The 26,141-nt window shown below is 38.4% G+C and overlaps 2 protein-coding genes across 8 annotated transcripts in view; one reads left to right on the top strand and one right to left on the bottom strand.

Annotated features, from left to right (window-relative positions):
- The window catches only part of LOC137284620 (uncharacterized), a 161,484-nt gene that overhangs the window by 68,127 nt on the left and 67,216 nt on the right, over window positions 1–26,141 (bottom strand). The window lies entirely within an intron of this gene.
- On the top strand, window positions 1,529–19,200 carry LOC137284617 (BTB/POZ domain-containing protein 17-like). Of its 7 annotated transcripts, none has more exons than XM_067816500.1 (2): window positions 1,529–2,521; window positions 16,291–19,200. In XM_067816500.1, the coding sequence occupies exon 2, from the start codon at window positions 16,378–16,380 to the stop codon at window positions 17,443–17,445; it is 1,068 nt and encodes a 355-aa protein (XP_067672601.1). In that variant the 5' UTR covers window positions 1,529–2,521; window positions 16,291–16,377; the 3' UTR covers window positions 17,446–19,200. The 7 variants fall into 7 exon arrangements, with proteins under 7 accessions (XP_067672601.1, XP_067672605.1, XP_067672603.1 ...); XM_067816504.1 differs by having other exon boundaries at window positions 1,585–2,203; XM_067816502.1 differs by lacking the exon at window positions 1,529–2,521 and adding an exon at window positions 8,041–8,156.

The following is a 26,141-nucleotide window of genomic DNA, read 5'->3' as shown; positions in this document are numbered from 1 at the left end:
TGAAATCACCTATGATGGAATCTAATGAAGCCTGGCAACTGTGGGAGGTTTAATGCTAATTCTGTCATTAAGTGTGCCCTGACTTCCCCTTCACTATTGAAGATGAAAGATGGCAGCAGTAAATCTATTTAGCTTCCTGTAACTCTGCTGGTATATTGTCTTTGGTGGTTTTATGGCTACACTCAAGCCAACTTGCTAAACTTGTACCTACACTGCTAGACTAATGCTTAGTCTCTGAATATATATAATTTTGTAACAAATAAACCCATTCAAATTGAAAAGGGACACCAGAGATTCAGAACCTGAAATGTAGACTGGCTGTATTTAGTGCTTTAGGATTGCAGGGAAGACTAGGCTAAGTGTTGTTAAACAACTGTGAGACAGCCAACTATAGTGCTTCTAGTCTTAGTTTGTTGTTGTTTAAAGCTGCTGTGCAATGATGGCATCCTGTAAATAACTACGTGCAGACCAGACAATCAAGTGACAGTTACAGTTGAGCACTGTTATCTCAATATTCATGGGACTAAGAGAAAATATCGAGTAATGCAAACTTCCAGACATTCATATCAAGTTAAAACAGCCTAAATAATGATAGATTATGAAGGATTTTGCCACGACCAGTTAAATCGAGAGATATTGAGTTGTCAGTGTAACGAACTGTATATAGAGAAAGAATCCAATCTATCAGGGCTACATTAACTCATAAACAGTTAAATCAAAAAGCCTTTCCATCCGACCATAGTCTATCACAAACCATGGGTTGTTGAGGTCCTGTTATAACCTGGAATTTCCTGTTGGAGAGAGCTTCAAAATTTGTTCAATTTAGAGGAATGAGTGAGTGAGTTTAGTTTTACGCCGCTTTTAGCAATATTCCAGCGATATCATGGCGGGGGCACCAGAAAATGTGCTTCACACATTGTGCCCATGTGGGGAATCGATCCCGGGAGCAAACGCTTTATCCACTATGCTACCCCACCGCCCCTCAATTTAGAGGAATTAGATTTTGCTGAAATTCACTGATGAGGAAAAAATCAAACCAAATCAAGACGTCTTTATTTTTTTTTCAGTTCACAAGAAGTAACTCAATTACTCCAGCCAGTTCTTAAATAACTTCCCACCTCCCCCACAAAATGCATGTCAGTTTGATTTGTAACATACTGAAAAGGTACAGTCTGACAAAGATTGACAAACTGTATGTTCACATTTTAGTTCAAAAACAGAAACTGGTGGGAGGACTTCTTGTCTAATTTGCTTTTCAGAAGTGTTTAAAAGGAAAGTAAATAATATCTTATTCTCCAAAGACAAGACCATAGGGAATTTTGAAATTTAAGCTAAAATAAACAAACTTTACTCTAAATCCTTTGACTCTTCAGTTAACTTTTTCAATCATTTGGTTTAGCTCGTCACCAAAAAAATGTTAAAAGCCATTTGTAAACGGCCACAGTTTGTTTACTGAGTCTTTGCTGTGTCCACACCAGTGAAAATAGCAGCGTCGCTCAATGTAAACGCTTGACTGTGCTACTGGTTGTTGGAGCAGGTTAGGCCAATGTGTATACATGCATTTAATCGTGGTCTCACCACTTGCTGCAGATATGTCTCCACAAACTGTTTCTTACGTTGTCTGTTTACGCTAACAATAGGCCGGACTCTCAGACAAGAAACAAACAAACTTGAGTCGCCTGGAGAGTAAAGTGTGGTGATTTATCATAGCTTTATCCTTCCCATCTTTCCACAGTTATGTTGCATGGGGCAGTACTTAGTGACAAGCTGATGGCCACGAAGCATGGAAAGAGCCACCGTAATGACACAGAGTGAAGCGGAACATTGAAGGGGCTAGTCGCGTAATCTGTAGGGCTGTAGGAGCACTACGATTCATTATGTACACATGCATTTCATCAGGCGAGACTTGACTCTCTATTCATGGGGGCAAAACACAATGACGACAGAAGTAGGAACTTCTAAAGTGCTGGGTGGTTGACTCCCTCTAAGGCAGGAAGCTGACGGGCTATCTCACCGAGATCTAAAGGCCAGGCAAGCTGAGGAAAAGTTGGCAGTGCATGAGTGGAGACTCTGTTGAGAGGAAGAGCTCCGAGTCACTTAGGCCTTAGTTCAATGTAGACCAGTTGATATCCCTCAGAGGACCAGCTCCCTGACCTTTACTTATTGCCTAAGGGAGAGGCCAGTGCACAGACTGTCCATCCTGGTGAGTGCAGCTACCTGAAGGTGTAGTGGCTGTCAGTGGGACTGCATGGTTGGTCTGTTGGAGGTGGAGCCAGGCATGCTGTGTGTAAGCCTGCTCATCTAGTGATATAACACACAATCTTCAAGCTGAGTGAGAAGCTGACTGGTTTGTTAGTACCACTGTATCACTGACACACTTGGGGATCATACACTCCGGATTTTACGTTTGGTGCAGAGTAGCATTTGTGGCAGACGTGTAACTGCCGTAATTGGGATATATTGGATAACAAGTGTGACACCAGCACCTAGCTCCAAGCACTGCTTGATTGATAAACTCCTGGTAAGTTCTTCTAGATGTAGCATGTAACATACCCATCCATCCCCTCAGCAGTACCTTCAGCAGTACCACTGAAACAATTGTACAAGAAGCATGCCATAACCCTCCTATTTTCAAAATTCAAATCTGTGTCACGGGAGCCTACTTTTCTTTAACCCTTTCCCCTTCAAGCGTAAACCTGCAAAAGCCATCCCAAGCTTAACATACTCCTGCTGAGACTATTCTTTCCCGCTTATGGAAATCCCATGTTTACACACAGAAATTCCAGGCTTAAGAAGAGTACAGGGTGTTCTCCAACCTAATTATTTGGGTAAGACTGTTGTGAAAGCCACCCTCAAGAGTGTGGTATCGGCAGTCAGACAAACCACTAATGGCTGGCTTCATTAATAACCCACAATGAATGATATGGTTAGACCGGCAGAGTTTTCTCCAAGGCTGTGTACAGTTGACATAAAAAAGAGACAGGCAATGATTCGAGATAGTGAAAAGATGACATTCCCATGTTGTTAGGGCAGAACTGTGGTCAAGCACGTATATTTACTTTCCACTTCTGACAGTCAAGTGATAATCATACACATTTCAAATCACCATGATTAATTAGAAAGTCTCAGTACTGTTCAATAGGGTAAATTCAAGTCTAATTTAGATGAAATGATACACTGAAATAATAATTCTACAAAAAGGATTTTCACTAAAATATAACATTTATAAATTTGGATTCATCATTATGATTGGGCAATCTTTGTAGAATGTGACTCAGATGTATTCATATCACGCTGTGCAATATATACGTGACATTAAAACACCCATAGAAGGCCGATCAGTCATTAAGATTTACAAGATAATAAATGTGACAGTAGGGTGGACATTTTCCTTGGTACTACATCCCTAACAACATATTTGTGTGACCAGCACAAAAGATGGAGAAAACATAAACCACTTTGCTCAATAGAGTTCTTCTTTATTAAATAGATATTGACATGTTTACATTAATTCAAACTTCCATGTTGACATGTTTACATTAATTCAAACTTCCATGTAAACAGCATCATGTCATTACTTGCATCTAATTCCATCCTGATGAAGCTGTTACGTAAACATGTCATGATGGTAGCCAAATGATTTCGAGGATTTACAAACCCAACTGGAACATGTACCCAGCAGAACAGTGGGCTTGGTAAACACTGGCTATTTTGAACCTTTCGTCTAATGGCCTGGAGCCTAACAGTATCAGCTTGCTGTCCATAAATAAAAAAACGAGTAATTCAGGTGAGATTTATCACGTCTGTTAGTCAGTTTCTTTCACTTGCAAACTCAGTTTGTTTCTGCAACATGTCTTGTAATGTTGGTGGTCATGTAACATCTACATGAAACCTATACTGTTATGTTAAATAATGTTATGGAAATACACACACCATATTGTCCTCCACTTTGTTGCAAATAAAAGAACCTGTATATATTACCCAAAAGAATTTAAATATAATACAATTCCTGTACATTACCAGTCTCAAACCAGCTTTTGAAATTGGGAAAAGTGTGTGATTGTTCACAACATTTTAGTAGTATCTGGAAAGGTAGCCCTGCTTTATGACAAAGGAAAATTTGCTAGCATTGAATAAAAAACAAATTGAAATATCAAAATCTAACAAGCAGTTTAAAAGGTAAAAGAACAATTTGGTTAAATATCACAAACTAAATGTGTATAATCAAACAGTTGCAGTAGGGAATAAATACATAGTACACAGTGTTGGTCCAGACATTTCAAACTCATACAGTATTTCCATGTGTATTTTGTCCCAGTACAGTAGCCATTATCAAAGTCAGTACATCCTCAACAAACAGCTACTGTCATTTTTATCTTATAGTCTTCCAATGGCTTCATAAATTGGTGCTCACACTGTTGACCATTGGCTCTTGCACCCTCACACTCTACAAACACATCATACATCTTTAATCAGTATTATTACTATTATGTAGTATGTTATCCAATTTCAAATGCACCCAGCACCCTAATTATACCATAGACTACATGGAGATGCAAAAGAACGCCATAGTTTGATAACATCTACATCAAGACATTGTTATCATTTGTTCAGTTCTGACAGCTCATTAATCTCAGTCAATAACCTTCCTTAAACAATTCAGCTCAAAATATACTTTGAAACATACTATTTTCCTGTCCACAGATAATAAAGCTAGTTGATACAACAAAATTTATTTCGTGATTAAAGAATCATAAAGGCTGGAATTAACTGAACCAAGAAAATCTACTCCTTTCTTTTCAGTCAGTCACGAAAAACATTGGATAAGGAACTCAATGGCTGTCTGGTGTTTGTTTTGCATTTGCTATCATCTCTTTAAAGATGATTTCATGTGCATGTTTATAGGGGGAAATGATCTGGATCCCGGACAGATGATGGCTATTAAAAGTCAATTTCAGTCTGTTCGGTCTCCTTATTCATCTATTGACTTTTTTCCTCCCCAACCATGCTCTGTTGGCGGAAAATTCAATTGTTGCGTCAATTTGCTTCAAGACAGTCCCCGTCCTTCAAAATGGTTCTGCTGCTTGACTTGTGGCTATTTGAGTACTGCAAGGCTCAGATCTTATACTATTTTCCTTAGAAATGGACCAATTGTAATTAAAGAAATGAATACTTTACGAAACTGATGTCTTAATAGATTTCTTTTTCTTCAGCATGTTTCCTTTATGAACTTGTGAAGACACTGAATGCAATGCATACAAATGCATCTTGATATACATGCGTTCAACAAAATGAAATGCATTGACAAGCACTTTTCTTTATGAGCCAAACATAAAGTTCTGGTTAGAAAGTCAGATATTATGCTTTGGGCTAAAATTATTAAAGCCTTAGGTCTGTCTTGCAAATCTCAAACATCATATTATTTTTGCAGAATAAATCCTTTAAACTATCACCCAAGAACCTATCAATACACATATTAAGGATATAACTAGCACCTAATTCAATCATGAAATAAAACCTTCCCCTGCTCTGAAACCTGCAAATCTATCTTAAAAATCACATTACTTTTGCAGAATAAACCCTCTTAACGATCACCCAAGAATCTATCAATACACATATTTAAGGATATAAGAAGCACCTAATTCAATGATGAAATGAAATCATCCTCATGCTCTGAAGCCTGCAATGTAGTTATGGGTTTGAATGGTCTTTCTGATGCTGTTGGATACGACCACCTGATGCCCTGGACTCTTTGAAGGAGTTCTGGGCACTGCAGTGGTCAGCTGAGGAAATTGGTCAGTAAATCAGATCAGCATCCACTGTGTGGTCAGGAAGCTGTCAGTGACGCACAATTACCTGACAATATTGGATATTTCACGGACATTACTAGGACATGAAGGTGATGTGCTGGGAATCTGGGATGACTTGTTCAGACAGGATGAGATATAAGTTTATAACCTGTTGACCTGAGAAGGTAATAAGTAGTTTTGTTAAAAGGACTGCTCAATTGTCAGCTGGTTTGGTTGACTGTTAGCTGCTTGAGTAGACAGTTGATTGGGAGATTTGTCAACAGGTTGAATTGGGCTGTCATCTGGCTGACTACTTTAGTTGATTGGGTAGATTGTTAGATGAACAAATTACAACACCAGACATTCATGTAATTTTCACTGCTATTCTGGCCATTTGAGCCCAAAGGAGTCTGTATCCTCAGACAGTCGAGGCTGGTCCTCTGGCATTGACATTTAATATTCACCTTCAGCCCTTAGTCTCATTTAGTCTGCATCCAGTTAGTCTGACTCATTCTAATCATAATCCATATTATTTCTTTAACGTCTGCTGAAAATGATGCTGAAGACAAATTTAACTGGTCGATTCAAAAGTTATTACCACACACTGTGATGTGATGTACAACATAATCAAATACGTCCTTGAAGTTTAAAAAGTGTTCTTTGTTAAAGTTTAGGGCTCTGAAAAACATACTGGGTACCAAGAACGAAGTCTTTTTATCAGAAAGTATCTACACTTATATTTGTGATGGGATCATGTACAAGGTAGATGCAGGTTGAAAAGATATTGACTAGCTTGAAAAAAATATAGCATGGTTAATAGTGCACTGTCCTTTCTCCCATACACCTTCAACAAACTTATAAAAACACAACATAAACATGTACTTCATAGCTACACAACAGTCCCATTGCTGAAACGTCACTCAACATCCAACAGCAAACTGATATTTTAGATATATAAAGACAGTGTAAGCTCCTGTCTGCCCCCAGCTGTTGTGTATGTCGAAATGTGGAACTGTATGTTTCTTGGGTTGTCTGTAAAGCAGCATTGAAGCAGGTGTTGTCGACTGCTAATTGCTGAAGTAGACAAGACAACTAACAGGCAGCATTATCTTCAAGCAAATCATCCCCAAAAGCATGCCATTGATGAGATGGGAAATATTTTTTAACAATGTCACAGAACGAAAGAGGTTATGCATTATTACCAATGACAGTGTACATGATTTTGGATGACACAACATCAAAATGCTCTTACATGACTCTTGAGCAGAGTGGGGGATTCTACTTGGGTTAGATATAATGTCATTTAGGATCCTATCGGATTACACTGACAGCCCAAGTGAGCTTATGCTAGAATGTCTGATAGCTGCCAATCCATATTTCATTAATATCAAACAAAACAGTTGTAAGAGTCACTGCACTGGTGGACGTGACTCAAACAAAAAATATTTAGATTTTGAATAATTTAATGATTAATGTGACAGCGATTTAACATCTCCACTTAGAAACTGCCAAAAATCTATAGCAGATCATTCAAAATTCAAACCTAATGAAGAGAATCATTTATCATGAAAGTTATCAATCATATAAATCAATATGTTCATAAATTACAGCACGTAATGTTTGGTTTTAATTCTCAAAATCAGGTCATAAAATTCAGAGGAACAAAAAATTACAATTTTCCTCTGAAAGGATAGTAAATCAAATTTATGTTAATTTTTTTTAAGTCCCTATAATTTAAATACATTATCTTTTCAGATCAGTAAACATGAAATGTGAAATGTCATCCAAAAAGAATTGAAATCAATGTGAGGACAAACAAATTTCTTGCTGCCTGGACAAGCATAAAGATTGATCATGTCCAATAATGAAACGATTCAAATATCAACAAGCCTTTTCAATATGTCTCCACAGACCAAACAGACAAAACATACCCATATTTGATCAAACAAAGCTCTTTAACTCAAACATTTTGTTCGCGAAGAAATAAACGTTTCCCTTAATCATGTAATGATCAATATGAAATATACAAAAATAATTATCCTTTGAAGGACTGACAGAGTGATCTGTACATAGTTTTATCAGTAATTCGACCATGTAACTCAAACAAGAGACAAGAATGGATAGCTTATGTACACAGACTATAGCTGAGCATTGTCACTTGCTAATAACTACTATCAAGCGCTCAGTAGGACGTCGCCATCAGGCCGGCTGGGGTGGAGCTTGACTGATGTGCATGCCAGGCTGATGTCAATACACAGAACAGTGTACAGGCGGAGGGAGCTGCACTCAGTCAGAGAATTTAATTTGAAATTGCATGTGTTCACTGGACATTTCATAATGGATGACTACACACATGGCGACAGTGTCGTAAGTAGATACGAATGAATGGTGTGGAGAATTGATTGTGTACCTGAGAAACAAGATCTTGACTGTTTCAACAGGTTCTAGGTGACAAAAATGCTTTATCACAACACTGTTGTAGACAAAAATTAAGGTGAATCGTAAAAGATATAGGTGTACAGTTTTTATAAACTGTAAAAAGGGTGGTGGGGTAGCCTAAAGGCTAAAGCGTTTGCTCGCCATGCTGAGGACCTGGGTTTGATCCACGCATGTGTGAAACCTATTTCTGGTGTCCCAGTGTCTATATAGCTGGAACATTGCTAAAAGTGTCAAAAAACTAAAACTCACTTGAACTGAAATACTCATCTTTTATATACTACTAACTAGCCCACTGCCTTTAAAAACACATTAAGTTAAAAATTAACATTGAAAGGACATTGGAGAAATAATAAGAGCACACTCTTTCCATAAACATGACATTATTCTTAAAAATAACTTTTCCAAACTAATACATATAATGCTGAAAAACCAGGATAAGAAGCTTGCTTCTTTGATATTACAGTAGTAAATTTGAACTGATTTTAAATAGCATACATATGTAAAAGAAATATACCCGTCTCTGTGTGTTTTGCAAATGCCACGCTTGGACTGCCAGGGTTAAGTAATGGTTACGATCTACAGTGCATCAAATACATCAAGCTGTTCCTGACTGCATCAAGGATAAAGGTGTAATCAACATCACAAACGTCACAAAATGATCGTAACTCCAGGTAATTGTGGAAGAGATCTATGGACAAAGCAATGAAAGTGTCACCATTATTCCCATAGCTGCAGGGTACAAGCATAGTGATACTAGTTTCTGTATTCAAACGGGAAATAAATGGACAATGTTCTGAAATTGCAATCGAAACTCTACCATAGATGATGGTAGACCCAAGTACGTGTCACCTGAGGGCAGATGGTAGACTGGAGAAGATAACCCACAAAATATACTTATTTTCTAGCTTTATGGTAATTTAACTGCAGGCAATGCAATTTGGGGAAAATAAACGACATAGATAGCAATATTTTGGAACATTCCTCCTTTTGTTCATGTGCTATTGATTTCTTGTGCGGAGGTGGAAATAAATCCAAATTTTATGACACCCAAACAAGAGGTAATCAGTTTAATTACATACATCAGAGAGGGGCAGTCATAGACATTATTGTTACCTTTGTCCCTCTGTATCAGAAAATGTCCAGTTAAACCACAATTCTCTCCAATCTTCATCCCAAACCAGCTTTGATGCTATTGTGCAAAAGCCCTGATAGGTTGAAGTAAGTCAAAGTGCTCAACCCTGATACAGTTTGTCACTTGTTAATAGGCCCACACAAATGGTTGAAATGACTTAACAAGTTCAGCTCCCATGCATTCTATTCACACCCACATGGGTCTGATGACCATTTCAAGTCGTTACTCTCGGAGGCTTTTAAAATAAACGTACAACTGGCTGGAATTAAGCATGGTTCCTTTCCCTTTGATGAGCACTGTGATGCAGAATAGATGCAGTTTGCCCTAACCTACCAACTATTCTCCCCTGCTTACATTAAACCAAGAGTCAAACTCTCCCAGCTGGAGCATAATAGGATCAAAGGGAAAGGTCAAGAATCTTCCATACAAGATCGCTACAAGCAATGATGTCATGGATATAGGTAGATAAATGGCAAGCCCCTCCTCTACCCTGGAGCCCCTCAAGGCTAGTCAGAACTGAGAGTATGATGACTCCAATGCTGACTGTCAAATTCTGAGATAATGAGATCACCTGTAGGTCTGTGTCCCAGGCATGTTCAGGCTGGTGTTAGCTTATTGTCAGAGATGATATTTGTTGCTTTTCACTCCTAATGGCTGTTGGATTTGGAGATTAACATGAAGACAGGCTTGTTCGAGAATAGCATGGGCATTTTTTTGTAACTGGAGGAGGTGGTGGTGTGGATGGTAGGTCGGTTGATTCGCAGGTATGAAGGATAATGGAATATAGATTGCAGAGGTGCATGTTTCTCGCTTATGAGATTGTGGCATAGTTTTTATGGCTGTAGCCTGATTGGTGGTCTGTCATGTAATACAGAGTGGCATTACTGAGGGGAGTTCTAGGTGTCAGTCTGTAAATGAAAACACCCACACGATACTATAACTGAGTTAGTGGCACCTAGACAGCTTTTAGCACCTTTTTTCTCACAAAAGACAAGCCTCACACAATGCATGTGTGTGGTTCTCCGGCGGTAGTAAATAGATGGCTTACCAACATCCTTGTAATTGCACACCTGAAAAGTTTTCCCTTAAAGTGACACCTGACGAAAATCACACCATTTTTATGAACCTTTGACTCTCAGTCCCCTTCAGCTTGGGCCTAACTTCATTTGAAACAAAATATCTCATACATCATTTAATTTTATAATAATGCTCCTATCAAGTATGTGTGGAAAATTCATGAACATATACACATATTTTTCTCTCAGTTTTTCACACAAAGCATACCTTCAATAATAAGCTTTAAGGAAAATGATATTTTCTCATGAAGAGAGGGAACAAGATTATCCCAACAAGATCTCTGCAATACAGACTCACTTGAACTTACTACAACACAAACAGTAATCACCCTCCTGTCTGAAAAACTGCTGCAGATTAGTTCTCACAGACATGAGGATGGTCTTATATAACACAACAATACATCAGAAGTAAGAGTAAGAAAATAGCTCTGCTACATCACAACATAACACAAGCATGTCTCTATGCTGCAGGAGAACGCTTTGGTGTAGTCAACCTCAGCTGCTTTCATTTGGTGACGAAGAGCGCTTAGTTTCTGCAGCAATCATCACAAACTACTCTGGAATGTCCACAAAACAGTAATCCCTTCTCCTAACCTCTCAGAGAGATGTGAGTAAGTGGGACTGTCTTGTTCTCCGCTTGCATAGATGGAATGGTGGTTGAATTGTAGACGAGTTCTCCTCTGATTTAGATACCTGTATGGGGATGCCTCTGTGTAGGATACATTTATCATGGAGGCTGTTTGTTTTTCGTGGATATGATTCATTGAGCTTGGAATGCATTTTGGGCTTTGGTTTGCTTTGCACAGGCTGTTTCTATCCCACGAATCCGTTCCTTGTCAGTTCTGGTTTAAAAATATGAATGTAATACATGGTGGGTCTGACTGCATGCTGCTCATCTCCTCTACTGGTAAAGAAATTACAGAAAAATCCTTTTAACTAATCATAGTATTTAATTCAACTCAATTATCATCTTAAACAATGGCTAAAAGTGGATAGGTCACTAACATTGTAAAATGTACTCTGTAATGACAGTCATGGAAAGGATTTGTGATAATAAACTGCAAATTACTTTCAACATTAATTACCCTCCCTGTCCTGGTATGGCAATTGCCCCACAAACTCATTGCTAATGGGAAAACCTGATCATGATCAGACCCATGCTGTAAGTTTTCTAAACCCACAACTACCTGTTACTCTGTGTTAAGTAACAGATGATTATCTCCCTTATCACTTACGTACATATAGCCTTTTCTTTACGACTATGTACTTGTATATTATGTCAAGGAAAGCACTTCAGCATGCTAAATATTCTCATCTTGGCAAGTGCATGGCGATTCAGATCATAAAACTATAGGTGTTGAGAATTTCAGCGAGATACGTCCATCTCCAAAGGACTGATTAACCTTGTTGAAAATCGAAACAGTTGCGCAAAATGCAGGAGGATTATTCTATTAGTTATCAAATGTCAGCACTGCAGACTGACATGGGCTAACAAGCTGTATCATTGTGAAGTAGATTTTTTCCCACTGGCAAAAGAAACGTGAATATGAGAGCCTGTTTCTGATTGGCTGAACATAAATATGTTTACCCTCCACAATTCTATAACTAGCTGAGCCATCGTTGGGTATATATATTTACAGGCAAGTGAGAGGATTATTCTGGAGGAGAGCAGGTCCGTGATTAATGAAATCTAGGCTCTCCGCAGTAGTCGACACAGGGAGCAATTTCACTTTGATGGAGTTAAACGGCCTATCGCAGATGGATTTGTTCTGGAGGACGGTGTTATTCACAGATGGGTTCATGGGAGCAGGGATTATAGTGGCATGAAGAGAGTGAGTTGAAAGGCTAGTGCGGATGTTGTAAAACTTTTGTCATTATCACCATCATAAATAACAATTTAAGGACCTTTGTGAACTGTTTTTTCGCTCTCTGGAGTTAGCTTGATAAAAACTGTCTAATCCTACTATCATCCAGCTATTCCTCTTGATAAAAAAAGAGGTTTATGAGCATAGCTTTCATTTATCTAAAAAAGTTCCTTGATAACACATGAAACACGCTGTGTTTACTTATAAAAGGATCTAAAGGACAGGCAGGAAATATTTCTTATCATTTAAGATGATTCATATTATGCCTAATGAGAAATACCACTGTCAAACACCTCATTTTGGATATCTTTTCTTGTGAACTGCATATTTCTTCAGACATCTTCAAATGAAAATCTATGTCTACTGATATGTTCTGTCATAGTTTGGTACAAGCTCAGAGTGCAAGATGCTTTTAAAGATACACATATCTAAGAATATAGACAAACATATCAATCAAAGAAGGGATATGTACCTCCAATGCATTGATATCTTTTTTATGAAAAAAAAAACACTCAGAAAAAATACAATTCATGAGAAATAGATATATCACCCAAATACCATGAAGGTTATCATCGGCTGATTCAGTATTTAAAATTAACCATAAAAGTCAAGGGGCTGTTCAGAAACATGTTAAAAGCTTTAAAGGTCCTTAGATTTAAATACTATAGGAGCAATTTTCCAGGCCCCAGGGTGCTCCTTAATTTAAAACACATCAATACATATGGCACAACAGGTACATGCTTTCCTTGTATCACAGCATGGGGGTTTGATTATTTAGACTCGGCTGTTTCAAAAAGCCAATGTTTATACTCCAGCCAAGGGAAGCAGTAGTTAGTGAGATTGACGATCCATTACTGAATACTGCGAGTCAATCGAGGCGACAAACTGCCCGCCAGACTCTGAAACCACTGACAAACTGCTGTCTAACTGTTGTGAGTCCGTCTGTACCGACTTTATTACAAGTTCTCTAAGTGATGACTTTGATCACAGTGCGGACATAAAGACCTTTTGGCTCCAAATCACAGATTCATAAACCATTGCTGCTTCAATTTCACGCTGAATGAGTCCTGTCTGCTCTCCAGTTGACTGTTATTTATTTGGGAATGCAGCGATAGTTATTCAGTATTGACTATAACTGTAAGCAGTGTGTCAAAAGCCCAGTAAATCATACTTATTACCATCCACTCATGCACTTGATAATGTTCTGAGAGTAAAAATAGTTTTTAGTGCATTGAGAAAATGGAAAATCTGATGGCAGGATTAGACTTAACTGAGCGTAGAGACATTATGGAATGTTAATAAATCAGGTATGTTTTGATGTGACTTAGGACTGAGCCCATAAGAACATCACTTGCACTGAAATATGCAAGACACTGAAATGACCCTTTAATGAACTCCCTTATTTACTTGTTTGGCTGAAGCTTAGACTGACATCTCGCATCAAACTGATCAATACATCTCGATCTATAGTCTTATGATTTATGACCTGGTGAGCTCGTTCTGACATGCTCACTGTAAATTTAAAAGCTATCTTTACAAAAGTTTCTGATGTCAAAATACGCCAATTGTACAGGCACACAGTCTCCGTGTCCAGCAAGACCTAAATGAGTGCTACTGAAGTAGATGAGAGCAACTATGGGGGACGAATATTTGGTATCACAGCAGCCAGCGTGTTTCTCATTTCTAGACAAATATTTGTCCATTAGCTGTGTAATGATGATGTTATTAAGATCATGATGATAAGCTGGGTTGGACAAGGTGGGAACTATAACCCTGCCAATCTGCACCAGATAATCTCACTGCCAGGCTAAATGCAGGTGCTTGAAGTGGGACTGAAAGAAGACAGCTTTGTTGTGAGTTTGTTGGGAATGACTTGGTTGAAACTGACAGCATATTCTTCAATGGGAATGAAAGATGGAAACTAGGTTAGTAATGATGGTTGTAGTTCTGAGGTCTGAGGTTGGTTGTTTGTTGGGTTTTTTTTGTTAAACACAAAATTTAGCAATTTACTCACCATATGGCAGCAGTATTTATAACTGAACCAAACAATCCAGTGATCAACATCATGAGCAACCAGTGAGCAACATCATGAGCAACCAGTGATCAACATCATGAGCAACAGTCTATGCAATTGTGTATTGGGTGTGGGATAGAAAGGCGTGAATGATGCCGATGATGTTGATCACAGGATTGTGTGGTCTGGATTCAGTTATTTACAGACTTCTGCCATATAGTGGGTAAATTGCAAACAACAACAACAAAATGGGGTGGAAATGGAATAGCCATGGTGATATGATATATAGAGTGCAGTGTTCAGAACATGTAAAAAGGACATATGAGAAATGGAAGGGCAAAGATGGCAAAATTGTGTAATAAGATGGAGTTATTGGAATAAAGTCAGCTGACAACTAAGGAGGGGAAATGAACAGGTTGAGTAGGCCAAAGTCTTTACTTAGTACAGGTGGGAAGAAGCTGTGTGGGAAGAGTGGGACAGGAAGAGATTGGATTACTGGGGATAGATGTAGTTGTGCAGTAGGACTCGGGTAGCAGTGGAACCACCAGGCTGAGATGGTGAGAGGAAATTTTTGTCGGAAGCTGGAATCAAGCTGCTGGTGGAGCTTGGGACATTTTAGGATGAGGGTCACAGTGAGTCTACAGTAGAGATGTAATTAGTTATAGGGAAGATATAAGTAGACAGTAGGGTGAAATGACTGATCTATTGGTGGTGGATATATAAGTGAGAGGTGGTACTGCTACTGATATGAATAAAGTCTGACAGACTTAAAAGTTAAAACGACAAGATCTGTGAGTACAGGTGCAGTTACCAGCCTCTAATTTGCTAATTTTATCCCAGCGAGGTCACAAAAGTAGTTTTTGGTAACATGAATAGCAGTAAATTAGAGCATTATGTAAAAAACCTGATAAAACGTTTACCTCTCAGCTGCCTTTGTATATTGCCCTGACTGTATTTGTTGAGTTTAGGGAGTGGATACGAGAAATTAAAAAGACAGTCTAGCTCAAGTATGCTGGCAAATTTGGGAAGGACATGTAAATACCTATTTAGTCTTGCAAATCTCTGAATGCTTACTTCAACATCTAAACTTTTTGTGCTTTTATTCAGAACTTGTTTCAGCCTTTATTTGTCACTTGAGGTTAAGATAAGAGTATTTAAGCCTAAGTATGTTGAGTAGCTCACTCAGGTAAGCAAACAAGGTTCAATATAACCCATGAAATCTCACAGGTGAAACATACAAGCACCTATTCATACCAAACAAAGTAATCTATATCTTCCAGTTGGGTTTCAACTAGTTCATGGATATTGAAATCTCATTGTTCGAGCAAAAGTTTATAATATTTCTAAATGCAGGAAATTCATACTGAGATATATACACGATGTTGTGTAAAATATGACATTGAGTGACATATTAACACTTGTCAATGTCAGGTTTATATAGTGTTCTTCCGCTGACACGTAAAACACTACAAATCCTCATCAGTCACACCAACATAAACTCGCTGACAGACAACTCCTCTTTTTGAGGCCAGTTTGATGAAGTTAAAGGCTTGGCTACATCCTGAATGTCATTTTCATGGTTTTATTCACGAAACAACTTTCATGTGAGCAGGGGTTGAACTCTCTACTCGCTACTGTACATTAAGAGTTTGTAATTCAGAGTCTCTATGGATATTGTTCAAGTGGGTGAGAACATTTTTTCCTGTCCCCCTTTCATATGATGGCAGTATGGGAGAAAAATGTTTGAAATTTGCATTTTGACATGATGATGAACTTGGGGAAAGGTTCATTAATAATGATACATATTGTCAAAACATCACCTTCACAAGAACAGTTATGCTTCAGAAATCAATATGACTTGCATCAAAAATCAATATGACTTGCATCAGAAATTAATATCATTCCTACTAATTCTGCACTAGTTGTCTGGCTTGTATTTCAACTGACATGTACATAGTTCTTTTCTCTGTTGCAGGTCCTGATTGCCAAATGAGAGCAGCACCCCGACAGAGGTAGTCTGGCATTACTAGCCACGGCTGTAAAATGTGGCGGTGGCAGGAAAATGAAGCGATTCAGTGCCCCGCCCCTGTCCACCCCCACACAGTACCCTGATCCTTCCAAGCCCCCCACCGGGGAGGCGGAAGATGAGGCCTCCCTTAGTGATGGCAGTAAGAAAGTCAAGACGGCACAGTCCTTCGAGTCCTTGTTTGATAATGAGACACTTAGTGATGTGGTGCTCAACGTCAACAACAGTCAGTTCATATTCCATGCTCACAAGATGATCTTGGGTATGAAAAGCGATGTTCTTGCAACGCTGTTGAACAACATGGCTATTGTTGAAGGTCAGAAGCCTGTATTGTTTATACAAGAACCTCAAGAGTGTTGTCTGGTCTTCAGCAGGTTCCTGTACTTCATCTACAGTGGTGCCGTGTGGCTGCATCGTGACTATGTCATCCCGCTGTACAAGCTGGCTGAGAAGTATGCAGTGCGTTCACTGTCCTCCCACTGTGAGAACTACATACATCAACTATTACAGAATGGTCTTGGTGCAAATGGTGAAAGTACTCGTGGAGGCTTTGCTGTTGAAACAGTCTGTGATTTATGTGAAAACAACACTAGCTCTGACGAGATTCATAATATATCCTACAGCATTCTGTGTTCAAGGTTCAGAGAGCTTGCACGCTCAGAGAGATGGATACAATGCAGTTGGGAAATAGTTCGAGATTTAATCAAAAGTGATGAGTGCAATTCCGAGGAGAACCTTATCCTCACAGCAGCAACTGACTGGATGAAGAAGAACAATCTTCACTCCAAATGCCAGATTGAGGACATTTTGTCCAACATACGCTACCCACTACTCAACAGAAGGGTGCTCTATCATCTACAGAAGAACAGTGCTTTCAAAAACTTTCCCTGCGTGCAAGATCTGGTCAACACTGCCATCAAGTATCATGCTTTCAAGGACATTCCTGAGGCAAAGGATGACTTTACTGGAGTACAGTTTCAGAGGCGCTCTGGCAGACAAACGTCATCTATATCTGCATCTGCTACTGCTAGTTCTCTAGCCTCAGAGACAGACTGTAACCTTGTACACACTTATGGGCAGACCTTCCCTCCTGCTCCCCAGTGACATAAGGCAGGCAGATTAAAAAAAGGCACATGAACTGTGCAGTTCAAGGTTTAAAAGATAATTCATAACTTAGAATTAGACAAAAGTTGGGAGATTCAGGTCAGAATGTTGAAGGTTTGGGAAACTAGAAGGAGAATAGTTATGAAAATAGCTACTAAACATCAGAGCAGGATTGAAAATTTGAGATGTGTTGTAGTGGACAAGAGCAAAGGAAGACATTCCAAAAGAAACAACAAAATATTTGGTATCAGAGTCTGAAAATAAGCATAAAAAACTTAGAGGATCATTGTGAAAACCCTAATGCTAAAGGTTCAGGAAATCAGATTAAAAAATCTGAAGATCTAACAAAAACCTGTGACTACAAAAAATCCAGGTGGGAGGGGAACCTCCAAAATAGCTGAGTAAATGAAAGCTTATGTTAGCATCATGGAGGTCAAGAATGTTAAAAAACAATGGTCCGGGACATCATGTCAATGTGCTGCAACCCTCTTATCACTACAACACTGGCTGGTGCAGTTCTGCCGTCTGTAGAAGGATGGGTTTGATTGTTCATGATGTAAATATATATATGTCGTAACAGCCATGCCTGGGTTGTTAAGTTGTAAACAGTCTCAGTTTTCATGCCTTTTGGGCACATGGTGATAATTTGTTCTGTGTGCCCAGAGAACATATTTCAAGTGCAAACCCTGAGAATGGGACGAAAAGTACACCTCAGAATTAGCAACAAAAATACATTACATGTTGTTTGTGTCAAGATACGTAAATGTATTTATTCCAGAGACATAAAATTTTCAGAAAGACATTATCATAAATTCTGAATTTTTGAATACCTTTTCCGCCATTTTACATCATCCTGTGAGTTTACATCATCCTTGTCACATGTCACGCCACCAGGAACTGTAATCCCAGCTGCCGTGATGTCTACATCACCCATGTCAACGGTAATATACATGACATTTATGAGGTTTTATTACCTTTCAAGACAAAACTGATACTGTCATAATCCAAGCTTGGCATGACTTATCTACATATTCATACCTGAAAACGTCAGTGTCACAAGCTTATTGCTAGGTAACACAGTTTACCATAATTCATTTTTACTATTTCATAATATATGCAGAGTCAGTGACTTTAAACACTGTCCCAAATCCCAGTTTAACAACTGTTCAATCTGTCTAGTAAAATTCAAACATAAAAAAAAAATTGTGTTAAAAATGATCCGTAAGTTTGGGAAACTAGACTGAAACATTTGAAGGTGCAGGCTGTACATGTAACTGAACTGAGCATTAATTCACGTTACCAATGCCATATGTTTTGATATCCCCACGTTTTTCCTTCAACCTGTGGTGATTACCTATTCACATCTTTGCGCTTTTTGACTTTAAGAAATTGTAAATACAATTTATAATACAATATACAGCTTTGTAAACTTTTACACAATACATTTCTCTTATCAAGACTAAATTGGCATAATTAAGGTGACACTTAGTTTAATGTTTGACTCTGAGCAGTGTTTAAGTATTTATGGGACCAAGCTAAAAGGTAACATGCCAACCATCCCAAGTTATCTCTACATCTTTTGCTCAAGCAGAATGAAGATATGTTCGTTAGCTAGCTAGTTGTGCAACTCCCTAATTTCCTGGTCTGAGTGTCTGTTGTTGAAATGAAGGTTTATGTGATGCCTTCTGTTAATTCCCGTGTCATTCTTGGAAGAATGCCTACTTCAAGAGGCCACAGTAAATGTTATTGTTTAAACCAGTGTTTTGTTGTGTTTTCAATGTAAACAATGAAGTACGGTCATGATGAACTCAATGGGAACACTAATTTTACTTTCAGAAATCATAGATCGCTATACGCATTGCGACTGGAATTTTCAGAAGGATCCGGGGTAGAAAAAAAAAAGCTTGTTATATCTTAGTTAGTTTACAGAACAATTCGTTTATTCAGGTAAATCTGCTTTGGCAGAAGGTCTGTGTAACTACTGTAGCTGCTTTGTCGAAGCTTGCGAGTGAATGAGTTGGAGCGAGCGACACCTGTTATATTTGGGATCAAACTTTCTCAGTAAAGTACAGATTCTAGTATGTGAGTTGGGTTGAGTCCCAATGCGGCACTTAATCGGCAGCACAAACAAGTACTTTAGTGTGCCAGATACAGCATATCCATGTCTGTGGAAGAAAGTGTGAACTGATGCATGACTATAGGCTGGCACAAGGATTGCAACTGAGATCAGTTTGGGATTCAGACCCTTGACTAGTGGATTCTGACATCTGGATAATTGTCAGTACAGCTCTGCCTCCTGGGTAATAAGTACCCTGGATGACACATGCACCACTCGAGTGAGTTAGTGAGTGAGCTTTATTTTACACTGCTTTTACCACAATACCATCTGGCAGCGGACAGAAATGGGCTTCACACATTGTACCAATGTGGAGAATTGAACCTAGGTCCTCAGGGTGATGAGCAAAAACCATAACCACTAGGCTACCCATCCCTCCACCCATTGGAACTGAATGACAAGTTATAATGGTTTTACCATGCTTTTAGAACTATAAAAGCAATAGCATAGCAGGGGACAAATAGATACTTAACAAGAGTGTACCATTGCTGAGCATGTCAATACTGTGGTAAAATGCTCCAATCGACAAGGAGACCTCGGCAGTAGGATAAATGTAACTTGTACACGTTAACATATAAGTTTTCCTGGACCAAGGCTCTCCTCACGAGGACCACCTCATTCCCACTAATGACATTCATTAGTTAAGAGTGAGTGAGTGAGTGAGTTTGTTTCACACCACTTTCACCAATATTACAGCAGTATCACGGTAGAGACACAAGAAAAGGGCTCCACATATTGTACCCATGTGGGGAATCGAACCCAAGTCTTTGACATGACAAGAGGATGATTCAACCGCTAGGGTACCCCAGCACTCCTTAAGATATTAACATGTAGTGCCACTACAACAACACAAGTCTATCTTAGAATTTGAAATCTGTAGATGACAGGCCTACCTAAGAAAACCTTACCAATGAGTAGAAAAAGACAGAAAAGCCCACATTAATCATGGAAATAGCAACATGAATATAATACGTCGATACAGAAACATTAAAAAAACGAAAGACTATGAAACAACATTTTCATATCAAGAAACTTTGACCTCTACTGTACATGCCCAACACGATCCATGCTTCTGTCAAATTTCCATGAATTGTCTCGCGTAGAAAAAGTATTGAATATGTTGAAATAATTACTGTCAAGCATTTCATATGAAGGGAAAGTATATTCAACTAGTGTGCACACAATTACCATCATGATACAGAGTCTAATTTAGACCGCGCTCTTGCGCCATTGGCGCATAATAGTTAAAAATGATGCACCTTTCCTTAACCTTGTGGGTCTGATTGACGCACTATAAAATATTTTGACTCATATCAATCAAAACATACCTCTCCAAACATTTTACTATTTACAACTTATTTTCTCAATTTCAACCAATCAGTTGGCATTGTAATCCCAGCAGTGCTGTACACACTTTCCTGCATCGAATGTGATGTCTAAATCAGTGCATGGTGCTTACAATGCGTAGCTTATACAAGTCATTCTGTTTCAATATACATTAAGAGTTGCGTTCCTTACCAGAGTATTTCCGTCCATATCTAAGGGCGGTAACTCAAGCTGAAAAGACAGTGTTCAGTTATCGAAACAAAACGTCAGGTGAAAAGTCGTCTGCTGCTGTCAAACAGCAGGCACAAATTCATTCGTTTTTCGAAATAAAAAGATCACAAACTGACAGAGAAAATGCCAAAACCATTGCGAAGTCAAGTGATGACAGTTATAATTCACTAATTGAAATGGAACCATCAAAAGCCAATGACACACCGACCAACGTTGAAACTGACAGCAAAACATCAATCCATTCGTTCCCAATAAAATGGCAAGGTGGGTTCAGTATAATGAGTGTGAAAACCACATGACTTGTGCACTTTGTCCAAAAAATGGAAAATAATGTTTTCACTGATGGAACTGATCATTTCCGTACTTCCACGTTCAAGAGACACGTTGACAGTGCCAACCATAAACTTGCTGTGCAAGCTGAATCGTTGACGGAACAAAGATTCTAGAATTCAGGATTTCAATTTTGAGGACAGTCTTAGTGAATGGAGATCAGTGAAGCAGAGAAAACTGTCTCAAAAGATTTGACAAAAATTACCATGTGCCCAGTATTACCAAAGTGACTAACTGTTATCAATTTTTACTAACTCAACATTAAAACAGAGTTATAGTAGATAATAACCTTTATGGCCAAATCAATAGTGTTTAATTGATACAAGTGAACAGCTATTTGAGTGACAAATTCATTAAAATTGCAATGTCTCCCTTGTTTTTTTTTCTGAAGTCCCACCTACAATGGCAGATGTCCCACTAGTTTTATTAACCATGTGCCCAGGGCCCACTTCATCTGAAAAGTCAGTTAGACACTGATAATAAATGCCAAATAACACAACAAAAATACTTTAAAAAGGGAATATAACTCTTGTTCAAACTGGAAAATAACAAAATGCGATCGGAACTTCCTATTTGATGTGCGCATGTGCAAAATCAAAGTAGCAGACTTTTCGTCTTTTTCATGCAGTTTTAGTGATGTAAAGTTTACTGTTTCAGTAGCGAGGTATTATGTTCCTGTCGCTAAATCCATGATTAATGTGGGCTTTACTGCTTTTTCTGTTCAATGGGAAAATTTTCTTTGGTATCCTGATGGATAAGGTCACTCCTCCACTTTAAATTTTACACTGGTTATGACAGAAATGTGTACTGTAAGGCTATCTAGGTCACAGGAAGAAAGAAATCACAGAACTATAAACTAACTTCCAAACAAGAGTAAGTTTTTAAACAATGCAACAATAATGAGTGTCAAACCTGAATGTTCCTCTCAAGCTCATGAACAATATACACATATTCCATACTTCAATAGTCAAAGAAACAAATACACAAAATGATTCAAGAAAATTGAGAACTGTCTGAATAAAAACAGATCCATGCATTAGACTTAAGCCCATTTACAAAATACATCTTCTCTGTTGGTTCAGGTTACAGTGAATTCCCTCTCCCAACAGGACACTCTAGTTCATTATCTAAAACTGAAATGATTCTGAAACTCCATCCAAACCACTTGTAACATGTGCATTAAATCAGTGGCAGCTTTGCACAGACAGGTCTTGAGCAATATTTGAATGCCTTGAAAAAAGAATATGTCTGACTCTACATAACACAATTTGCATACGTAAACAGTCAACAGCTCTTTGTTCTAATATTTTGTTGCTGCTGTTGCCCGTATCAACCAGCACAGCTATTAGAAATTGTTGTTTAATGGGAGGTAAATAATGCCACTACATGAATTCCTGTCCCGAGGGGGGGCCAGTATGGTACCCTCCCCAGACTACCAGGCGTCATTAAACAATAAGATGTAAATGGCTGTCCTTCTCAACTGCTGCCGGCAAATCAAACTTTGATCTCTGTCAAGCCCTGGATTGGTTGATGACTACTTATGTAGTGTGTACAAGCAACCTGATTGGTTGCTGATTACTTATGTCGAGTCAGGCACTTACAGCGGTGCCAGCTTGTCCACAAACACAAAATCCTGAAGTCAAAGTTAGTTTATGAAGCCTGTTCTCCCTACTGGCGAGATTGATAGATGATGTCATCTAGCCATGGCGCGGGAGATATTGCAAAATATTAATCATCGCAATAGAGGCCATTGTCTGCTTTTATGTAACCTGTCGACAGCCATGGGTGGGTATGTGCACCATCCACAAAGCAAACGTACTTAATCTGTATAATCACCGCAAGCCTTTTCCTGCTACAGCCTCTCAACAAAAATAACTGAATAAATACTCAGGGCTAATTGGCAGTTCCACGTATATCTGTAAGGGGTCGGACTCGCTTGACTGGCTGCAACTGGCGTCAAGTAAAGCATGACACGTTACTCCCTAAACTTTTACATACATATTAGCCGGTATTAAAGTAAATCGTAGACAGCCTAATTACACATGGGTCGCCCCATGTCAGCAGGTTAAAAGCAAACATCTTTCAAGAGTAAACACATTCCGACATGACATTTTTGTTTAGCAAACACACAAAAACTATTAGATAAGCATATTTTCTCTGGGGTCGGATTTAACATGCTTAATGATGGTAACATAAGAGAGATATGCTAATGATGGAGGACAGAGCAAATCCAATGAGGCCTTGCTGTACACACGCATGTATATTCCGGGAGGGGGACATACACATTGTCAACATGCCTTTGTGAGTTCTCTGGGATGAACTTATTCATCCTCATTTGGAGACATAATTGTTGCAATAATCTCTACAATTTAATAGTTGTTATTCACAAAAGGTTTCATGACTCACTGACAGTGTTACAAATAAAATATGTTATTCAGGTTTCAGGCTATCAAAATACAATTAAATACAGCTATGCATTAAGTCATCCAACACAAGCCTAAACAGTCTGGACTTATGTCTTTGGTACAGTCACTGTTGAATGCTCCCATTTTCGTAGTCATTGTCATCATAGAAAAATCTACATTTACCAAATCAATTCCCTAACAAAACATATACAAATATTTACAATTAATGTGAAGGAAATATGTTTGATCACCATGACTACAAATAACACAGAATACACCCAGGAAACAAACTATGAACCTCAAAGACTATGATATTACTGTGAAGTAGGTTTGCATATTTATAGAGTTTATTTTGTCTGTGTCTAATCATCAGGGTCTGACACAGTGTCTCCTGAAGGAGCATCGCAAGTGTCTTGAAATATGACCCTGTATTCAACCTACTGGTATGATGAACAAGTCACACATACCCCACCTGTGTCAGTGGTTTCAGGCATTTTGTGACTGTACTTGTGACCATAAGCCAATCTGATATCAAATTGTTGCACATTATTGTTCATTGCAGTTAGTTTTAACAAGCATTTTATGAGTGGGTGGAGATAGTCTCATGGTTTGAAAATTTACAGTTGTCGTGACTGCTGACAGAAAAGATCAACTAGAGACTCTGGAAAGAATAAAGGTGAGTGAGTGTTTAGTTTTACATCATGTTTGGCAACAGTCCAGCTATACAAGGGATGCCAGAAATGGGCTTCATACATTGTACCCATGTGGGGAACTGAACCCAGGTCTTTGATGTGACAAGCAAATACTTTAATCACTAGGCTACCGAAACACAGACGGAAAGAATAGGTCTCTTGTGTGCAATGCTAACTGTCACAGTCAAATACAACTGAATATGTAACTGCAGAATGTGTGTTAGAATGAAGTCACTCATTTGTCTGGTTAGATTATGAGGACATGAACTGGGTATAGTCATGCTGCTGGAACGTTGATAATACTACAGAAAAGAAAAAGATAGTCCAATTGCGTGCATTGATGCTCATGTTGTTGACCACTGGATTGTCTGGTCCAGACTCCATAACTTACAGACCACAACCATATAGTTGGAATATTGCTGAGTGTGGCATAAAACGAACTCACTTACTGGCTCATAAAGATAGTATCACCTCATTCCCAAAATACTGTAGAAACTACTAAGATTTACATCATATTCACAGGCCAAGATAGAAACGCATATTGACACAAAGTCAGTTCTGATAATTTACAGTACAGAACTGAAATATCTAAAACAAAATGGACATTGATTGGTTGTGTGTATTCCCCAAATCCAAGCCAATTAAATGTGCCTGTTTCTATGAACTTTTGTTTCCTTTTCAATGCAGTAAAATGATAAAATTTATAAACTTCCAGAAAAAAAGCAACATCAGCCTTGCACATGATCAATACTGCTTTTTTGGGGGTCCATGAAAAACGTATTGACCTCACAAAACGTTTAGAATTGTATAGTATCAATTTACTTGAGTTTCCCACAGAAAACTTAACACTTTTGCAGTTAAATAATAGACAGGTATGTCTGACCAAAATGTCAACAAGTGCTTGGCCCTGTTTCTCATAACTTTTCTTGTATCAATGGTACCTCCTGTGTTACAGTATAGGAGGTATAACTGCTGCGAGAAAAGTTGCAAAATCTTAAGCTTAAGAGGACTTTGTCAAATGGGGTCCAGATCACTGAGTATATATTACTAATCATGAATAACAAAAAACATGAAGCACCCAAAACATCTGTTTTTCTTGTATCATCATTTTGTCATATCATGACTGTACAAACAGTGATATGATCCAACATAAAACTAGGTTTCGACTTCATGACATTTTGAAACTTGCTTTGAATCTGTTGCATGCTGATGACATTTCCCTGTGAACATTCCCAATATTTACACATCATAATGGCACAAATTATTAGATTGTCATGGAAATGGAGAAAATCTGTTTGGTTTTTCAACATATCTGAAAACTACAGCACAGGCTCATTCAGACAAGAAAAAGAACACAGGAAAATACTTTTTTGGGACAAAGCTGTGTTAATTCTCTGAAAAGGATTCCCCTGTGAACAGATGTCACTACTACGTCATCAACTCAAGACCTGCAAAATATGGTCCAGTAAACTCAGTTGAACTAACTACCATGAAAAACAAAGCAGCGAAATTGACAAGGCTTTGATGTTGCATGCCTTTGTGCATATTGCTCAAAGACATGCCTAATGGTCCCTCACTGCAATAGACAATAATTAC

Source organism: Haliotis asinina, chromosome 5 (genome assembly GCF_037392515.1).
Source record: "Haliotis asinina isolate JCU_RB_2024 chromosome 5, JCU_Hal_asi_v2, whole genome shotgun sequence".
Lineage (NCBI taxonomy): Eukaryota > Metazoa > Mollusca > Gastropoda > Lepetellida > Haliotidae > Haliotis > Haliotis asinina.
This window is presented reverse-complemented; position numbering and strand designations above follow the sequence as displayed.

Bases quoted from the DNA above. Each gene is read 5' to 3' on its own strand.
- LOC137284617 (XM_067816500.1), top strand. From the start codon at position 16,378: ATGAAGCGATTCAGTGCCCCGCCCCTGTCCACCCCCACACAGTACCCT.